This window comes from Pezoporus occidentalis, unplaced genomic scaffold (genome assembly GCF_034315485.1).
Source record: "Pezoporus occidentalis ecotype Australia unplaced genomic scaffold, CSIRO_AGI_Poc_V1 ctg130, whole genome shotgun sequence".
Classification (NCBI taxonomy): Eukaryota; Metazoa; Chordata; class Aves; order Psittaciformes; family Psittacidae; genus Pezoporus; species Pezoporus occidentalis.
In genome coordinates, this window is record NW_026913104.1 from 1,080,111 (window position 1) to 1,097,781 (window position 17,671).

A 17,671-nucleotide genomic window follows, 5' to 3' on the forward strand; every position below is an offset into this window, starting at 1 on the left:
AGAACAGCATTGCATATCCTGTGGTAAGTGGAACTGTGTCCAGATACCAGCTAAAAAAGGCCAACAGGTTGGGACAGCTAAAAATAGGTCCTTAAAAAAGTCCTTTCCTCCCCTCAGTGTCCTCCCCCACAGAAGGTCTCCTCCAAGGATGGGCTGGGGCTCTCTTGGGGCAGCTGGGAGGTCTCAGCCTTGCTGCCCAGACTCTCATGCATGACCATGGTGCAGTAACAATACTTTGCATTTACAGAGTGCCTTTCGCCCTAGGATCCCGGAGCACTTTGCAAAGCCATGCAGGCAGCCTCACACCTCCTGTGAGGTAGGTCAGATTTACCGTCCCCGCTTTAACAGGTGGGTGCCCCATGGTGAAGGCTGCAGGGTGCTCCCTGTGCCCCCACCCCATAAGCAGGCCTCACCTCCCCACAACAGTCACCAGAGAAGGTAGCACCTTGTTTGCCTTGCCCACCGAATCCTCACCCACCTTCCTCTCCAGCACCTCTGTCAGGGCACCTGCAGCCGGGGGCATGGCTTGGCCGTGATTCCCAATATCAAGTGGGGATGGGGGAGCTGCCTGCCCTGCAGCTTCACCAACAGCCACCCACAAATAAAAGAGGAAGAGGGAACAAATTGCATTGCAAAGGACATTGCCACCTTCGCCTGTAGGAGCAGCTCATTCTTCATGTCTCATGTCCCAGTACAGCCCTTAGGAAGGGGGCTGCGTTGCCTGAGTCCCCACTGCAGGTACCCTTTTGGCTTTCTGTGGCCCCCCTCACCCGAGGCTCTCAAAGCACTTTACAAATGGTAGCCAAGGAAGCCTCACAACCACCCCTGTGAGGTAGAGCAGTGTTATTACCCCCATTTTACAGATGGGGAAACTGAGGCATGGAGAGGCAGAGTGACTTGCCCAAGGTCACCCCGTGGGCCAGTGGCAGGCCCAGGAGTGGGCTGGCACAGCCCTAGCATTGCTCCCCTCGCCAGGGCTCCACTGTGTTCCCTCCTCCCTGCGTCGCAGATGGAGTGCCACAGGTTTCATTGGGTGATGGGGGAATGCCGTCAGCTGCGTTCCCACTGGAGTCTGATATAAAAAACCTCTGCGTAACAAGTTGAGCCTTGGCGAGGCAGCGTCAGCAGCATCACTGCCCTGAGCATGCTGAGTGATGGGCTTTAAAGAGGGGAGGAGGAGCAGGAGCAGCAGCACAAACCCAGGGAGCACCCCCGGGAATGCCCCCGCTGCCCCTGGGGTATGGCCCTACACAGGGTGTGAAACATGGACCTTCACCCCACTGCAGCCAGCAGTGACCCCATGACGTGGCCAGCCCCAGCCGCTGGTCCCCACAGCCCTGCATAGGAGGAACCAGCCCGGCCCATGGCAGGAGCACGGCACCCAGCCCCTGCAGGGATGAGATGACAGCCCTGACGGTCACTGATTTGGTTCTCAAGTGTGCTTACAAGAGCTGAAGCCAAGCCCTGCCGCATCAGCCCTGCTTCCCCCCTTCCTCCTGTGCCGGACCCATAGGAAATGCAGCAAAGGCAGGAGCCTCTGCCTCTATGGTGAGCATTGTGCACCTTTGCTCTGCTCCAGACACCCTCTGTGCAAGGCAGGCAGCTCCTGCCTGCCCCAGCTCAGCATTGCCACTCACACAAAGACACCCCAAGCTCCTCGCAGCCTCTACCCCCAGGCACGCCGGGACCCCTGCTCACCATCCACCACCCCGCAAGCAGCACAGCACCCACAGTACTCCCCAGCCCCTTCCCTGCCTGCCCAGCACCCTCTTGCCTTCGCTCATTGCAGAGCAGGCAGCTCCCTCCATCCTGGCAGCATCCCAGTCCGAGTCCACAAGAAGCTCCCAGTCCCCGCGGCAGCCCAAGTCTTTTCCGAGAAGCAGTGCAGGTTGCAGGCACGTGTGTAATAGAAACATGTCTCAAGCATTGGCAGTTTGGAAAGAAAACAAAAGGGAAAGGCTTGGCCCCCTGCCCCTGTCCCCGCTGCGGGGCGGGCCGGGGTTAGGTGCCGCTGCTTCATGCCTTTGGTGGTGCTTTTTGTTCCGCCTTGGAGCCAGCCAAGCCGTTCTCCGTGTTGTCGTTGCCCGAGGAGCTCACGAGGCATTCCTTCCTGGGGAAGGGCACACAGGCAGCTCACAACTCCTGCCCCCCCAGCCCCTCTCACCACGACCCACGGCAGCCCTGCCCCACGGCAGCACCCAACAAAGGGTGCCAGGACCCGCACTCACTTCCCATCCTGAGTCTTCTTGATGATGAACAGGACAACCCTCTTGATGAGCATGAAGAGGATGAGGAGGCCGATGAGCCCCCCCACAACGCCCACGATGATGAGCGTCACAGTGTTGTCTGCCTCCACCACTGCAGGAGAGAACGTGCTGTGGGGCCTCAGGATGGGAGCAGGGAGCTCCCAACTGCACAATCCCCCCCCACCTGCACAAAGCAACTACGGACCCACACAGAGGGGCACGAGGCCAACCTTTACCCTGCAGGGATGCCAGCTACCTCCAAGAAGCCAGGACACCCCATGCACCTCCACAACCAGGATGGGGTCAGTGCGGGTCTGCATCCCCACTGTCCCAGTGCCAGTCGTGGGGCACCGGAGCCCTGGCCAGCACTTACTCTTCTGGACCACCGTGAGGAAGATGGTGGCGTTGTGCTGCGCGTTCTTCTCCTTGGGGTTCTTGACGTGGCACGTGTATTTCCCAGCATCGCTGAAGTCCACGTTCTTCAGGAGAATGGAGATGTTGTTGTCCTTCTTGGTCGTCGAGCCGACAAACTCGACTCGTGGGTTGCGTGCCACCAGCAAGGGCTCCGAGGCTTTGCTCTTTATCTTGCCGTGGTAAATCTGCAGGGGCAGGGATGCAGGATGTGGGATCAGATGGGATGCCAACAATCCCAAGTGAGGGAAAGGCCCAAGGTCTCCTGCCAGTGCTCTGCGCACACAGACGCACATGGCAGTGTTCCTGCACGCCCCAGTAAAGCAGGAATGGCTGTGGAGAGGAGCCTGACACACAGCCCACAGTGCTGTGGAAGCAGTGGTGTTACAGACCATGCAAAGAACGGGAGAACCCCAAGGCAGAGAACCCCCTTGCTGTAGGGATAGACAGGGCTGCAGGACCTGCTCTAAGCGAGCCCTCCTGATAAGGAGTTGAAGAGCAAATCCAGACCCTGTAGTACCGCAGAGCAAGTGCAGGAAGAGAAAACCAGCCCTATTTTGCCCAAAGGGCAGACTTGCACGTGACCAGTCAATGTACGTTAAGAGATGAGCCTGCGGGCAGCAGAACAGCTTTGTGCCAAAAGCACAGATGTGCCAAGGTGTTTGAGTCACCCTGTTGGCACAGCCCTGTCCCCCCAGAGCTGGAGGAATGGGCATCCTGGGAGAGGAGAAAGGGAACTCTGCAAGAACCGGGAATTACAAAAGAACCTGCCTATAAAGCAGAGGCAAAGCCCAGCGAGCCACCCACCATCTCTGTTGAGTTGAAATACCACGTGAAGACCAGGTCCTGGAAGCCTATGCAGGTGGTGAAGGTGCAGGGCAGCAGGACATTGGAGTTATTCAGAGCCATCACAGTGTTGGTCTTCCCCACTGACACCTCCAAGGCGAAGGCAAGGGCAAAGACATGCAAACCTGGCAGGGAGAGGGGAGGAGACAGTGAGGGCACGGCACCAGTGTGGAGTCCAGCCTGCTGCGTCGGGAACCGAGGTGCAGCCCAGCCTCTGCTGGGCTTTGCTGCGGACGTGTACCTGGGGAAAGATGGGGCAGGGAGGAGAAAGGCACATGGGAGGGACAACTGCTCCCCCCCTGCAGCCTGGCCTCTGCTGGAGCACCAGTCACAGTGGGGATCCCTTCCCAGGGAGCACATGGCGGGCAGTGGGATGCAGCCATCACCCCTTAGGTCCTGCTCCCAGCTGCACCAGGGACCTACGGCATCCTCCTCCTGCTCCCCACAGCCTCAGCATGAGGGGCATGAGCTCAGCTCCCCTCCCAGAGCCCAGGGATGGGTTCGTCACCCCTCATTTGCTTTTGGCATGGCAGGACCAAACGTGCCTGTCCCAGCTTTAGGCAGAGACAGGGGACTTGTTCCTGAAGAACCCACAGAGGCAGTACGGATTCAAAGGGAACCATAATACCACCACGAATGAAGTATGCAAATGAAAGCCCTGATTTGCATGTTATCCATAGGCCTCCAGCTAAACCTTCAAGGGGGAGAGAAGTGCCCAAAGCAAGCAGAGCTCTGTGTTCTTCAAGCTGGGAGCTGGAGCACTGGTTAGCATTGCTGTGCAGCACAGCTCCTCGCAGCCTGTGCGGCCCTCGGACCCCTCAGCCCGCCGTGCAGAGCCTATCTCCCGTGGTAAAGAGGGATGACCTTCAAGCTACAGAATGCAGCTCTGCCTCTCCTCTCCTCCCATCAGCAGGAGAAAGGCATCCAGGAGCAGGTACCAGCCCAACTGTGCCTCAAAGCTCCAGGTCCCATGCAAGGCACCATGCACTGCTCCCATGCACACCAGGCTGGGCAGCAGTGTCCACACAAACCCTTTCCAGGGGGCACGGGATGCTCTGCTCCAGGGCAGCCTCATTCCCCATCACACCAGAGCCCCGTTCAGCTTGTATGATGTGGTACGGCCAAGCTGTGGTACAACCCAGCAAGCATTGTCCTGCCCTTTCCCAGACCTCAGCCACCTTTACAAAGCTTTCCCTGGGCACTTGGATAACCGAAACACACTGGGGACAGCTCTCCCTGCAGCTGTAAGCTGGTCCGCAGCTCCACTAACACCCTAACTTGGATACGCTGCCCTCAGCTTCAGATTCCCGTCTCTCTGAAGCTGCTTCAGCTGCTGATTTGCTCTCCCACACACGCCTGTGCTAACAACTCTCCAGGCACATCACAGCCCAAGCCAAGCCCGAGCCCTGCATCCTGGGCTTCTGGTCCTGCTGCAGTGCTGCATTGCAAGCATTGCAGGCAAGGAGTTACTTAACTTTACAAAGAAGCACTTCTCATTCCCCTCCAGAGGCTTTAGCTACCATCAGGGGGTGGTTCCCACCAGGAGGTCGCCTGCAGTTGTCAGGCTCAGAGACCAGCCCTGTGGATGCTACAGAGGGACTTCACAGCCAGGAGCATCCCTGGGGAACCATGCTGCTACCTGGAGTGAGACTTAGCAGAGGGATGCCTGGCTCTGCAGGTACGCCTGAGCAGGCAGGGTGCTGCAAGCTGGCAGTTACTTACAGGAAAGACGATTCCTTGCAGCTTGTGACACTTTTAATCCTGTCTGCCACCGTTACAACGTCACGAATGCAATCTGAATTGAATGCGTGGGGTAAGCGGAGGCTGATCTTCTTCCTGTCATGCTGTGGTCTCAGGAAGACAGAATTGATATGTTACCTCTAAATAAAGCGCAGAGGAAAAGACGTCGGGAGGCCAGGGGGTTGCTGACTGGACCTGTCACACCAGCTGCCCTATGTCCATGTGCCCAAAGCCGCTGCACTTCCCACCACGTGAGCCCCAGCCTTCAGCACACAGGGCAAGCCCCTCCATGGGCTCCAGGCCACTTCCCATGCCTGTAGGGACCAGCTTTCACCAAGCGATAACGAAGGGGCACCGGGGAGCAGGCACTTGCTGCTGCCAGAGCCTCTTGCTAAGGGTAAGCCTCTGGGGCAAGCCTCACAGAGGGTCGCAGAGGCACTGAGCTACGTGCTTAGTGCAGCATCGTGGGACCCAGCCCCAGCAGCAGCAGCAATAGTGCTCCAGCCTGGGCAGGGACCCGGAGCAAGACTTTCCCCCATAGCTGTCTGCTTTTCCTGCAGCCCATCATGAACCTGGTCTGGGAATCACTGCCCGAATGGAAAAGGCACATGGGGTTGGAACCAGATGTGATCTTTAGTTGCTTTCGAACCCTAACTATTCTATGATTCTATGATTCACCTGAAAAGCCATGGGACACCTCCACTATCTGCAAGAAAACACCTCTATAAAAACTTTCCTTGCCCATGAAAATCCATGTGAGCTCCCAGCACACACAGCAAACCATGCCTGGTGGGATGGCCAGGCTCCTCTCCACCCAGGTTAGAAGCAAGGAACTGTCAAGCCAGCCTGAGCCCTGTGTGCTCTGGGACAGGACACACGGGCTGCCCCTTCCCATGAGCGCTGAGGACAGAAGATGTGCTCCAGCTCCCTGGTGCAGCCAGGAGCCCACGACTGCTCCCTGGAAAGCACAGCATCCCAAAACACACAGACACGGATTCCTGCCCAGACGCTCTCCTCTTCCCACCTCTCCAGGCTCCCAGCCCACCTGGGTGACCTGTAGGACCAGGCTCCCATCTCAACACCCTGGACCTCAAACCCCGAGTGCCCTGTCAGCAGCATCTCCGAGTCTCTCCTACCACCCCACTGCCACCCCTGTGCCGCAAGCAGCTTGCACTGCTTCTATCGGCGGAGGCACTTTCAACCAGCACCCAAATCTTGCAGGGAGCCAGGTACTTACATGTCCTTTCGTGTCTCCAGCTCACTTAAAGCAAACTTAAGAACTATGCCCTCTAAAACGCCTCTCAAAGGAGCTTCCCAACAGCAAGTGCTGCAAAGGCAGCCCTTGCTTTCAGGCTCTCTGTGGCCGTGGACACAAGGGTGACCTACACGAGCGTAAGGGCTGATGCAGGTGGCTTGGAACCAGCCCCAGGAGCTGCAGCGGGGAGGGGACAGCTGCAAACTCCCTCCTGCACCCTGCACCCGGGGAGCTCGGGCATCCCTGGACACAGGCCTGGGCATCATGCTCCGAGCCCTGCAGTGTGGGCTCGTCCCCGCGCCGCGGAGAAGCGCATGCAAATGGGGTCTTAAAACGAACTGTAAAGACAATGACCTGTCGGCGGGCGTGCTGGCGGCTACGCTGAAGCAGTGCACCGCTTCCCTACGGCTATTCCCCCGGTTCACGTTTGCAGGCAGGTAGCCGCGGTCCCTGCTCACAGAGCAGCAGAGCGGAGCAGGGCAAAGCGGGATGCAGCCGCAGTGCTCGCAGGAGGAAGCTCTGGCGATGGTGCAGGCAGGGCAGGGGGCTGGAGGCAGGACTTCAGAGTCCGCTCTCGGACTCGGCTGCGAAGTCACCTTGGACAAGTCACTTATCCTCAGTGCTTCGGATTCGCCGTCTGCAGAGCAGAGATCATTGCATTAGCGCCCGCGCAGGGGAAATCCATCCGAGCAGCAGCGTCCGATCCCTGGCGGTGCGGGCAATCCGGATGCAAAGCAGCTGAGCGCGAAGCGAGGGTCCCCCCGCCTCGGGAAGGCGCAGGGGAGCGGCTGGAAGCGGGATGCAGCCGCGGCGCTCCCGGGGGATGCGGGCGCTGCGCGGGGCGGAGCGGGTCCCGCAGCCCCCCGCAGCCCCTTACCCAGGAGCGCTGCGAGCAGGCGCGGCGCGGGGCGGCGGCGGGCGGCGGGAGAGCCCCGGGCCATGGCTGCGGCGCGGTCCGTGCTGGCCCGGCTCTGGCACCCCCGCTGCGGGCAGGCGGGGCCGGGCCGGGCGGGGCCGCGCTGCGCTGCGCCCTCCTCCGCGCCGCGCATCCTCCCGCCGCACCGCCCGCACCGGGGGTCAGGGGAAGGCTCCCGCCGGGATGCCCTGGGGCCACCCTGGAAGGGGACAAGGTGCCGCTGAGGCTGCGGCTTCCCCTGCCCCTGCTGGGGTCAGCGCTCGCTCGGTGCACCTCAGGAGCGTGGCACCACCGGTCTCCCTGCCCGCTGTCCCCATGGAGCTACCAGCATCCCCGATGGCAGAGGGGGACACAAAGTCGGGTGCAAGGGAATCCGCCCAGCGCCAAAGGGAGCGCTTGGCAAACTTAGTTTTCTCACTGTGGGTTTGTTCCGGGATAATTGGCTGCACGAGTTTACGTCTCAAGCACCTTCCCCGCACTGCCACATCCATTAGAGCTAACCTCCAGCAGACCACATCCAAAAAGGCCCTCCTAATGGAGGCCTCCATCAGCACAGTGTGCAAAGATAGAGCATTACCTTTGAGCCCACATCCATTAGACGGCCAGAGCCCTGTGCAGAGCAGTGATTTGGAGGTGATGCATCCTGATAACAGGCATGGCAAGAAGCAGGAGGAGGTGATGCTGTGCTCACAGTGCAGGAACAGGACTGACTGTTTCTCCAGGCTGGAGTCCTTGCTGCCACAAGGCATGTGTCCAGGGACCGGGTAAGGCCGTACATTGTTTGCTGGGCACAGCTCTACAGCACAGCTTCCCAGAATAGGATTACTTCTTTTCAGGTGTGAGAGCAGCTCTTCCACAGGGCCCTGCCTTCATGTCTGTGATGCTGTGGCCCATCAGCTCCAGGCTGTTTTGAGAGACTCCTCAGCCCCACTCCAGCCTTCTTTGCAGCTCATTCTCCTTCCCACCTGAAGCAGGAGGGAAGAGGGGAAGCAGGATGCTTTGCAGGGCACAGGGGCATCCCAGGGGACCATCAGAGGATGCCAGCAGTGCCTGTGGGTTGAGGAGTTAGAGCTGCAGTGCTGGCAATGGAGACAGGAAAAGTACAGGCAGAGCAGGCTGGGGAGCGCTGGCAGTCGGTGCTGCAGGAGCAGTGTGGAGAGAACTGCTGATGCAGCAGAAGGTGTGTTGGCAGGCGGCTGTGATGGATACGGCTAGGTGGTGCGTACAGCTAGGTGATGGATATGGCTAGGTGATGGATACAGCTAAGGTGATGTGTACAGCTAGGTGATGGATATAGCTAAGGTGATGTGTACAGCTAGGTGATGGGTATAGCTAAGGTGACGTGTACAGCTAGATGATGGATACAGCTAAGGTGATGTGTACAGCTAGGTGATGGATATAGCTAAGGTGATGTGTACAGCTAGGTGATGGATATAGCTAAGGTGATATGTACAGCTAGGTGATGGATACGGCTAGGTGATGGATACAGCTAGCTGTTGTCCTGCAAGGGTGCATGATGCTGCTAGGACCACAGGCACCGATGCTGAAGCAGGGGGCAGATGAGGCTGAGGCTGGACCCTCCAGCATCCAGCAAGCAGGACCAGAGAGACCTGCAGCACTGGGGACATGAAAGAGTAGCACCCATACCCTTGGGTAAGGGAAAGGCCGTTACACATGAACTTCTTCCTGTTTGCTGCCCATTATGTCCCCGCTGACATCTCTGGAGAAGGAGGGTTCTGAGCCTGGTGCCGTGCTCTCCTGGCCATGCAGCCTGGGGCTCGGAGAGGGATGCTGCCTGTCACAGGAGCCTGATGGAGCTGTCACACTTGGCAGCTCTGGCCAGTCTCCTCGGCTGACTGCTCTCCTGAGACATGTGCTGCTGCCACAGGCCTGGGAAAGGCTCTGCTGTCCCGCAGCCTGACCTCAGTGAATGGTGTCTGCTGTGGCCAGGAAGGAAGCACAGAGCAGCTGGCCCTGGGGTTTTAGCATGATACTGAGATGTCCGGCATGGGAGCAGGGATACTGTGGCTCAGCGGAACTTGTTTTGCTGAGTCCAGCACAAAGCTGCTGTGTCCGGTTTCAAGGAGGGCGAGCACCATGCTCGGACACTGTCACCTCTGGGGGGGGACAGGAAGAAAGGTGCAGGGGTCCTGCCAGCTGGCTTACAGCCTGCAGAGGGATCAGAGTGGCTGTGAGGCCCCTGGGTACCCCTCTCTCCCTCCCACCTCGCACTAATGGAGTGGGGAGGGTTAAAGTGCCAGGCTGCTCTCCGAGGAGGGCTCCTGTTTCCCTCCACGTGGGTACCTGGGTAGGGCTGAGCAGAGCAGTTGGGCTGCAGCCTTCCAGCTCTATGCAGCAGGCGCAGCACCGGCCCCGGCTGCCCTGGAGCATCCTGTCCCATCCGCACTCCCAGCAGCAGCCGGAGGACAGCCCCATCCCTCCCACAGCCAGGGGATGCTGGGCTCCCGGGCCAGGAGCAGGGAGGAGGAGGAGGTGGCAACGCTGGAACAGAGCTTCCCATCAGCACCTTATGTTTGCTGCAAGGTCCTCTGGCTGTGACCTTTAAAAGACAAGCTGGCCTGGCAGCCCGGGACGTGCTGGGCAGGAGGCGCCCGCAGTGATCAGACACCGCAGGACCAGCCTGGGCTGGAGCTGAGCGGGAGGTCCCGGGAGCGCGGAGTGCGGGTGAGTGCTCGGCTGCCTTTGTCATTCTCAGAGCTCCTTCGCTTGCGGCTCTCCCTCGGAGCGATGCTCTCCCCTCTCCCTGCCTCCTTCTTTCAGTGCAGGGCCGTCCCGCCTGCTGCTTCCTCCGCGTTCACCAGCAGAGCAGCCTGCCCTCGGGGTCGGCAGGTTCCTCGCCCCCTTTTATGGGCCCTTTAATACAAGCAGGGGAAGAGGAGCAAGGTCTCCAGGCAGCCTCTGCAGAGGAATCTGCAAGAGACACTGCCCTGTGTCCCAGGAAAAAGTTCCTTCCTGACCCAGCACTTCCCCTGGACCCTCCCCAGCTCCAGCGCTGCCCTCCACACCCCTCAGCTCCTGGGATTCCCTGCCCCAGGATGTCCTCTTTTCCAGGCTCTTCCTCAGTAGTTCCCAGCCCCACTGACAGGCTGCAGGCAGCATCGCAGGGACAGCGGCTCTGCACTCCTACCAAGCACCCAGCAGAGCCCCAAGGCTTTGCAGAGCACTGAGCCGAGGTCCCTGCTATCTCCCAACTTGCTCTTCAACACCTCTAATCCCACCTGGTCCAAGGAAACGGATGCAGTCTGTAAAACGGAATGTCCCCAGCTCTGGAGAACCTGTGAAGCCACAGCACTGCAGGAGGGTGCAGTCAGTGCCCTTGGTTCCTCACAGCGATGAGAACTCACCCTTGGCATGTCCCACGGGGCTCTCCTCCCTGATCCCACAGCGCCTGCCTTCCTCATGAGGCTCTGGCAGAGGTGCCCCTGCCCCCTTGGCTGTAGTTGCCCCTCTGAAGGTGCAGGCCAGGGACTCATTGCTGCTGGCAGGGCTGTACCTCCAGCACCAGCCCAGTGCTATAGGACCAAGTCAGCTGAGGTGCATTAGAGGTGATTTTGGTGCCCTTCCTGCTGGGATGGAGCTGGGAGCTCTCTGCGGAGTTAACCCAGCGGGCACACAGCAAGGTGAGCAGGCAGCAGTGGGAAGAGCAGACTGCTGATGCCACTCACTGTCACCACTGAGGTAGGCATAGGTGTGTAGGGGCTGTCCTGGTGTGCGACTTGGGATGTGCAGGCATTCGGCAGCCCCAGCTGAAGGGCAGGTGGGGGAGGCAGGACTGAGGAGAGCTGTCGGAGCTCCCTCACACTCACCCTTGTGTCTGCACAGAGGTAGGTTGATGGATGTGCCTGTTACTGCGCCCTGCTGCACCTCTCAGTGGCATTGCTGGGTTGCTAAATTGGAAAGCAGCCTGGCTATGGGTGCCCATCACCCCATGTGTGCCCTGGGTTCCATTGGAGCCTGCTGAGCCTTACCTGCCGTGCCCTGAGCAGCGCTCCCTGTGGAGCCATGCCCTGGCACGAACGCAGGAACCTTCCCGTCCCTCTGGACAGAAGCAGAGATGAGGGACCCTGTCCTGCCCCTCCAGCACAAAAGCATCGAGTGCAAACTTTGTGTTTTGTTGTTCTTTTGTTTAAGTGTACAAAGAGCAAGAAAAACATCCTACACTCAGCAGAGTGCAAAACGAACCCATCAGAAGGCGCAAGCCCAAAACTACAGTCACAGCCGATACCAGCACCTCCTCTGTGTGTGTATATATATATATATTTGTAGAGATTCTCTCTGGTGTGTACAGCTATGTACATACAAATGCATTGGCAAGTTGCAATCCAAGGATAGTGCATGAAAGAAATGGAAAGGCAGATGCAAGACTGCTCATGTGCAACAGTCAGAGGCCTTTGGCCGCAGAGTTGCCAGCTCAATCCTGTGTGGAGCCGCTCACATCCTGGCTCCGAGCAGGATACAGTCCCAGGGAGCCAGCCTGGCAGCTGGCTCCCCACTGGCACTGTGCAGGGAAAGCCACCCGGCGTGGGGGTGCGAGGGGCAGGCAGCCTCATCCCGACTCTCCCCGGGGCAGGAAATCCCACGGGAGACAGGGAAGCCACATGGAGACACGGCACATTCCTGCTGCAGATGGGAAGGGGAGCGGTGCAGAGCCCAGCGAGGTTGAGCGGGGTGGGGAGGGCAGACGGGGCCGGGGCAGGAAGCGATGGGGGTAGAGCAGGGAGCCCATGGACATCCCTTCCTCCCCAGGGAGGCATTGCCCACAGCACTGCTGGGACAGCACCACACTGGGGTGCAGCAGCACTGGGTGCTGTGGGGAAAGTCTCCCTTCTCCCCTGGCAGTATTGCTAATAGGTGACAGGACCTCTGTCACTTGGCCTGTGGTGTCCATGCACTGCCCCTCTCCTGCTCCATGTCTTGTCTGCCGTAGGAGAAGGAAAGCCCAGGCACGGTGTGGCAGGGGACACTTGCCTGTCTGACACAAGAAGCCCCAGGACGAGCTCCCCATGTGCTCCATCCAGCACAGCTCACCCACCAGGTCCTGCACAGGAGCCCAGGGGCTTGCTCAAGGCAGGCAGCATCTCCAGTCCCAAGCCTGGGCTCACTGCATCCCCCTGCACCACCGCAGGATGGGACCAGTCAGGATCACTGCTCACTCATGCCCTGTCCCCCATGAGCTGCCCGGGCCACCGCTAATAACAAACTGCAGAGCACACGGGGCAGCTCTTGGTGCGCATGAGGGAGCTGCCAAAGCAGGCAAGAGCTGGACCATGGATGGGGCTGAGGCAGGAGCAGCCGGCACTGCGGGGCCCGGGGCTGGCCGGGCTGGCAGTGCTTTGCCATGGCAGTTACAGGTTGTGCAGTGCTGTGCAGGGAGGCTGCAGGAGGCAATCTCAGCATCACAGGGTCCCTCGAGGGTCCTGCATCTGCACCCAATCCTTCCCATCAAGCGCCCCAAACCTCCTCCGCTTCCCAGCAGCGATTTGTCCCTAGCAGTCACACCCCGCCACTCCCCACCACCTCGATTTGGCACATCAGTAGAGCATTTTCCATTAGATTTACCCTCCCTAAGAAGGAAACGAGCACAAAAAAGTCAGCCCAGCACCTCTGGCTGAGATGCTCAGACCCAAAAATAGCCCGGGAAGCAGAAGGGTACATCCGTTACAAACCAGGAGCCATTAGTGGCTCCAAAAAGCAGCAAAGCTCAGAGACACCTTGTGAGCTAATGGTCATTATCCAGCTTCTGAGCAGGCTGGGACAGTCCCTGAGGAGCACAGGCTTCTTGTCACAGCACCCTCAGCACTGGCACACAGGACTCGCAAGGAGGAGATGGACAGCTATTGGGATCCCTTAGGGACAGGCGCATTGGTGCCTGTGCCCTGGGAACAGCAGGAGCATCTTGGGGGTGAGACGTGACCCCGAGGGCAGATGGTGCTGGACCCTGGCTCCTTCTCTCTTCTTCTAGCAGGACAGGGTGCAGACATCAAGGCACGGGGCTGCCCAGCCCCTCTCTGCCCCTGCTGGCACCTGCTGCTCCATCCCCTCCATGCAGGAGGGCCGTGCTCATCCCCCCTGCCCCATGCCACCCCGTCCCCAGCACTTCCTCACGGGCACACGCAATGCTCTGGCACTCAGAGCCACAGGGGCAGCCCCAGTGTGCTTCAGCCACCATCCCCAGCCCTGCCCGCTGTGGCCGGGCTCCAGGGACCTGCTCTCCGCGCCCTGCTCCAGGCTGGGTTGGGTGTTTAGATGGAAGGAGGGATGCTCTGGGGAGACAGAAATCCTTGCCTGGGGAAGCACATCAAGGGGGTCACGCTGTACAGGGGTGAAGAGGGAGGGAGGGACGGGGGGTGTTACTTGGTGCCCTCGTCTGGGTTGCCTTCTCCGTCTGTCTTCCCTTCCTCCTCCGTCTTCTGGTCGTCTGTGTTCAGCCTCTGCTGCTTTTTCCGGCGCACACATTTCACCACCATCAGTACCAGGATCACGACGGCCAAGAAGCCGCCTACAGAAGCGCCCACGATGACAGCCACCGTCGAGTCATGCTTTGGAGGCTCTGCGGAGACAGGGCTCAGGGAATGAGCTGGAGCAGCCAGCGGGAGCGACTGGGAACAGGCAGGGCCCTCGCTCCCACTGCCAGGGTGAAGGCAGGGCACAGGACAGAGCACAGAGCAGCAGAGGGGATCACTGACCTTTGGTGAGCACCTTGAGGCTGATGCTGGCGTGGCCGCGGTGCCGGTCCGGGGGGTTCAGGACGTAGCAGTTGTAGGTGCCCTCGTCCTCCAGCTGCACGTTTTTGAGGGTGAAGGACACGTCGTACTTGGCGGGGTTCCCCGTGAACTCCACGCGGTTCCCAAAGCGGTCCAGCTGCTTGTTCATGATCTTCGTCCGGAACTGCAGGAACTGGGTGGGAGGAGGAGGTAGGATGCTGTTTGGTACAGGCTACGTGAGCGTGCCAGGCATCCCTCTGCCCTGCGTGTATTGCTGCATGCTCCCACCGCAACAGCCCCTCCTCATGGCACCTCTGCTGCCACTGTTCTTACACCATCACTTGCTATTTTTCCCTGTGGCAAAGGGCTGGGTAGCAGGAGCACACGTAAGGACCCCAAGGAATGCACACGACTGCTTCAAGCTGATCCTGGACCGCTCTCTCAGCACAGCCCCAGCCCCAGCAGGACTCACCAGCTCCTCAGAGCAGTTCCTGCACTCCTGGTATGTCCAGTTGAGGGAGAACTGCTTGTTCTCCACCTTGTAGCAGGAGTTGAAGGTGCAGGAGAGCTTCACAGAGGAGCCATTCAAGGCATTGATGGTGGCAGGAGCCATGACCTCCATCCCCAATCCTGTGGGTGCTGCAGCGAGCAGAGCAAAGGCAGAAATGTGGAGTTAGAAAAGGGGCACAAGCATCCATCCTGCTGGCAGAGCTCACCCTGGGGCCTGGGATTGCCTCCCAGGCACATCCAGCCAGGACCGGGGTTTCCCTCCACAGCAGTGACTGGGGACAAGGAGGGAGCATCCCCAGCCCTGGCACCATCCCTTGGCTGAGCTGAAGGAGCATCAGCCCTCTGGTGACCCCTTGCGTGGCTTGGCTGACTTCTGCTGACGCCAGGCAAGCCCTGCTCCTTGCACTTAGCAGAGGCTCTCCTGCTGCAGGATCGATAACACAAAGGGCTGGATGCAGCATCAGCACACGGGGCTCAGCGCCACTTACACGGAGCACTTTATGGCTGTGCTCATCAGATTTCATTCCCAGCAGGATGCTCTACAGCAGCAAGGTCTGGGATCTGCCAGGACCGGCCCCTGGAGCTGCAGGGGAAATGCAGATGCTCCCCTACCTCCCAGGGGAGCTTGCACAAGGATTCTCCAGCTGGGAATGCCCGTGTCAAGACCTCAGTCACTGCTGGGGGCGCAAGGCCAGTCCCTGCACCCTGGCCCTGCTGTAGCAGGGAAACAGGGGCAGTACCTGGTGCAGCTCACAGGGCAGGACAGGGCCTGGGCAGGGATGGGGTGTTTGTGCTCCTTTCCTTCTGGGTGCTGCAGCAGCACCAGAACCCCAGTGCCTGCATCCAGCATGTTCTTCCCAGCCTGTGAAGGCCTGAGGCAGGCTCCTGTGCAACCAACTACTGCAAACTGTAAGGCTGAGCCATTAAAAGCACAGGGACAGAGAGCCCCAGATGGATGAGACTGCAAATGGGGGCTATGGCACCCCATAGGCAGGGGCAGTGACACCGGCAGCAGGAGCTTTTCCCATCACCTCACCTCTCCCCTTTGGCTGCTGCTCTTTGCTCAAACCTTCTTCCTGAGGTGCTCCTGAGTCCAGCCCTGCGGCCAAGCTGGGTGCACGTCAAGGCTGCTCTGCTGGCTAATCCGCTCCATCTGCAAGCAGGGCAGGAAAGGGGCCAGGCTCTGCAGCCAGGGAAAAGCGGCTTTCCCAAGGTGCAGATAAGGCTGTTTTGAGCTGCACCTGGGGGGTGCAAATCAGCAGCAACCGGAAACCACCTGAGGGATGCCCTCAGGTATGGCCAAGCCCCTGGGGATGGCTCCCTCCCTGCTCATGCTGAGCTGAGCACCCTCCATCCAGCCTCTGCACAGGGCACGGGGATGGGGAGAGCTGGTGCGTGGGGACAAGCCACAGCAGCCAAGGAAGGAGGAAGTGTCCAGGCTGGTGTCCCAGCCTCGCTGCCCCATCGCAGCCCAGGGCGGGACAGAAGAGCCTGCTTGTCCCTGGAGGTCCCTTCCCAGCGCAGGCCTGGTTGCAGGGCTCCCTGCACAGGGTCATGGGCTCGAGCGCCCGTCAGCCCTCACATTGTGCCCTGTGTGTCTGCATTGGGTGGCCTTGTGCTGTGTCCTGGGGGCACCCCAGGCTCTGCAGTAACAGGGCTTTGCCCTATGCCAGACGGTCCTCGCAGGCAGCCAGCACGCCACGGGCACGTGCCTGGGGAGCACCTACATGTGCAGGTCCAAACCCTGCCATGGACAGGGCATCTAGCACCAAGGGACAGCAGAGGTGGGGAAAGACACCGCTAACCCCCCTAGAGGCCACCATCCAGGCTGTGTCCTTTGGTGCTGCGCAGGCTCCCAAATGCTCTGTCACACTATACCCTGCACCCAGGGCTCGGGAGGTAAAATGACACGCAGGCTCTAAAAGCGGTGCTCACTGGGCTTTTTACCCTCCATTTCCCAAGGCAGCCCACCGGGAGCTCCAGGACAGTGCAAACAGCACCTCAAAGTGATGTGTTCCTCTTCCCAGTCCCTGTGGACCCAAACCTGCTGACACACGCTGCTGGCTCCGGGGCAGGACAGAAATGCAGAGACCACGGTTCCCCCCCCCCACCCCATGCAGCACCATCAGCCCAGAGCCCGCAAAGCACAAACCAAAGGACAGTCACAAGCCACCCATAGCCCACCAGCCACGTCCTTCCCAGCGAGGCAAAGCCAGAGGTGCCCCATACCCCCACTGCAGCCCTCACCCCTGCTGGCATGCAGAGAGCCCTGCGCTTGGACAAACCTCAGCAAGCAGGATACACCATGCTTTTAGGATAAGATACAGCCGCAGCATGCCCCCATCCTGCCTCAGGTCGCCCTGGCTGGTGGGTTTGAGCAGGCTGCCCTTCGGACCACCTCCATCCCCATCCCTGCGGCACAGCGCTTCTCGCTGCATCCCCGCTGTCGGAAGGGGCTGGGATGCGGGGAGGGGGCTCCTGGCCACAGAGGGTTGTTTCTCCCCAGCCTGGGTGCTGTCCCCTGGCAGCCGTGTGCATGCAAGGGTCGAGATGACACTTACCCAGCGAGAGGAGCAAGCTGAGGCCAGTGAGGAACAAGGTGGGCTGCGGGAGCCAGGCTTCCAGGCTCATTTTGATGGAGTTTTGTGTATGGAGAGGACGTGATGGTGGTGTGGGTTGTGGTGGTTTGGCTTTTTTCGAACGCCCGGGTTATGTGCAGGTGACATATAACATTAGAGCTGCTTTATTTCTACAGCCCAATATGGCTGGAGCCGTGCTAGAGCCGAAAACCAGTAAATCCTGTGGTTGGTGGATTTCAGCAGCACAAGTGGGAGGGCAGAAAAATTTTCCCCTGAACAGAAGGAGAGCACTGCTGGCACTGGCGCGCAGGGGTCTGCCCATGGGCTGTGTCACTGAGCATCTCCTGCAGTGTGCGGAGCACAGGGGAGCCAAGGAGCAGATTCCTGGTGGGATTCAGTGCAAACTTGACGCTGGAGCAAGCAGCGCTCCGGGCTCCTCTTCC

The 17,671-nt window shown here is 59.8% G+C and overlaps 2 protein-coding genes and 1 long non-coding RNA gene across 8 annotated transcripts; all 3 read right to left on the reverse strand.

Annotated features, from left to right (window-relative positions):
- Window positions 1–828: 828 nt before the first annotated feature.
- SCN4B (sodium voltage-gated channel beta subunit 4) lies at window positions 829–8,178 on the reverse strand. Of its 5 annotated transcripts, none has more exons than XM_062608626.1 (5): window positions 7,992–8,178; window positions 3,465–3,628; window positions 2,620–2,845; window positions 2,229–2,358; window positions 829–2,110 (listed from the first exon to the last, which is right to left on the reverse strand). In XM_062608626.1, the coding sequence occupies exons 1-5, from the start codon at window positions 8,161–8,163 to the stop codon at window positions 2,017–2,019; spliced, it is 786 nt and encodes a 261-aa protein (XP_062464610.1). In that variant the 5' UTR covers window positions 8,164–8,178; the 3' UTR covers window positions 829–2,016. The 5 variants fall into 5 exon arrangements, with proteins under 5 accessions (XP_062464610.1, XP_062464612.1, XP_062464614.1 ...); XM_062608628.1 differs by lacking the exon at window positions 7,992–8,178 and adding an exon at window positions 7,376–7,494; XM_062608630.1 differs by lacking the exon at window positions 7,992–8,178 and adding an exon at window positions 6,481–6,630.
- Window positions 8,179–8,937: 759 nt separating this feature from the next.
- LOC134158567 (uncharacterized) lies at window positions 8,938–10,841 on the reverse strand. Its single transcript, XR_009962818.1, has 3 exons — window positions 10,600–10,841; window positions 10,519–10,558; window positions 8,938–10,362 (listed from the first exon to the last, which is right to left on the reverse strand). It is a non-coding gene; the product is annotated as an uncharacterized LOC134158567 (long non-coding RNA).
- An 829-nt stretch (window positions 10,842–11,670) lies between these two features.
- On the reverse strand, window positions 11,671–17,444 carry SCN2B (sodium voltage-gated channel beta subunit 2). Of its 2 annotated transcripts, none has more exons than XM_062608633.1 (4): window positions 17,211–17,444; window positions 14,612–14,778; window positions 14,122–14,332; window positions 11,671–13,985 (listed from the first exon to the last, which is right to left on the reverse strand). In XM_062608633.1, exons 1-4 carry the CDS (start codon window positions 17,278–17,280, stop codon window positions 13,786–13,788), a joined length of 648 nt encoding a protein of 215 aa, XP_062464617.1. In that variant the 5' UTR covers window positions 17,281–17,444; the 3' UTR covers window positions 11,671–13,785. The 2 variants fall into 2 exon arrangements, with proteins under 2 accessions (XP_062464617.1, XP_062464618.1); XM_062608634.1 differs by lacking the exon at window positions 17,211–17,444 and adding an exon at window positions 15,686–17,178.
- Between the last annotated feature and the right edge of the window lie 227 nt (window positions 17,445–17,671).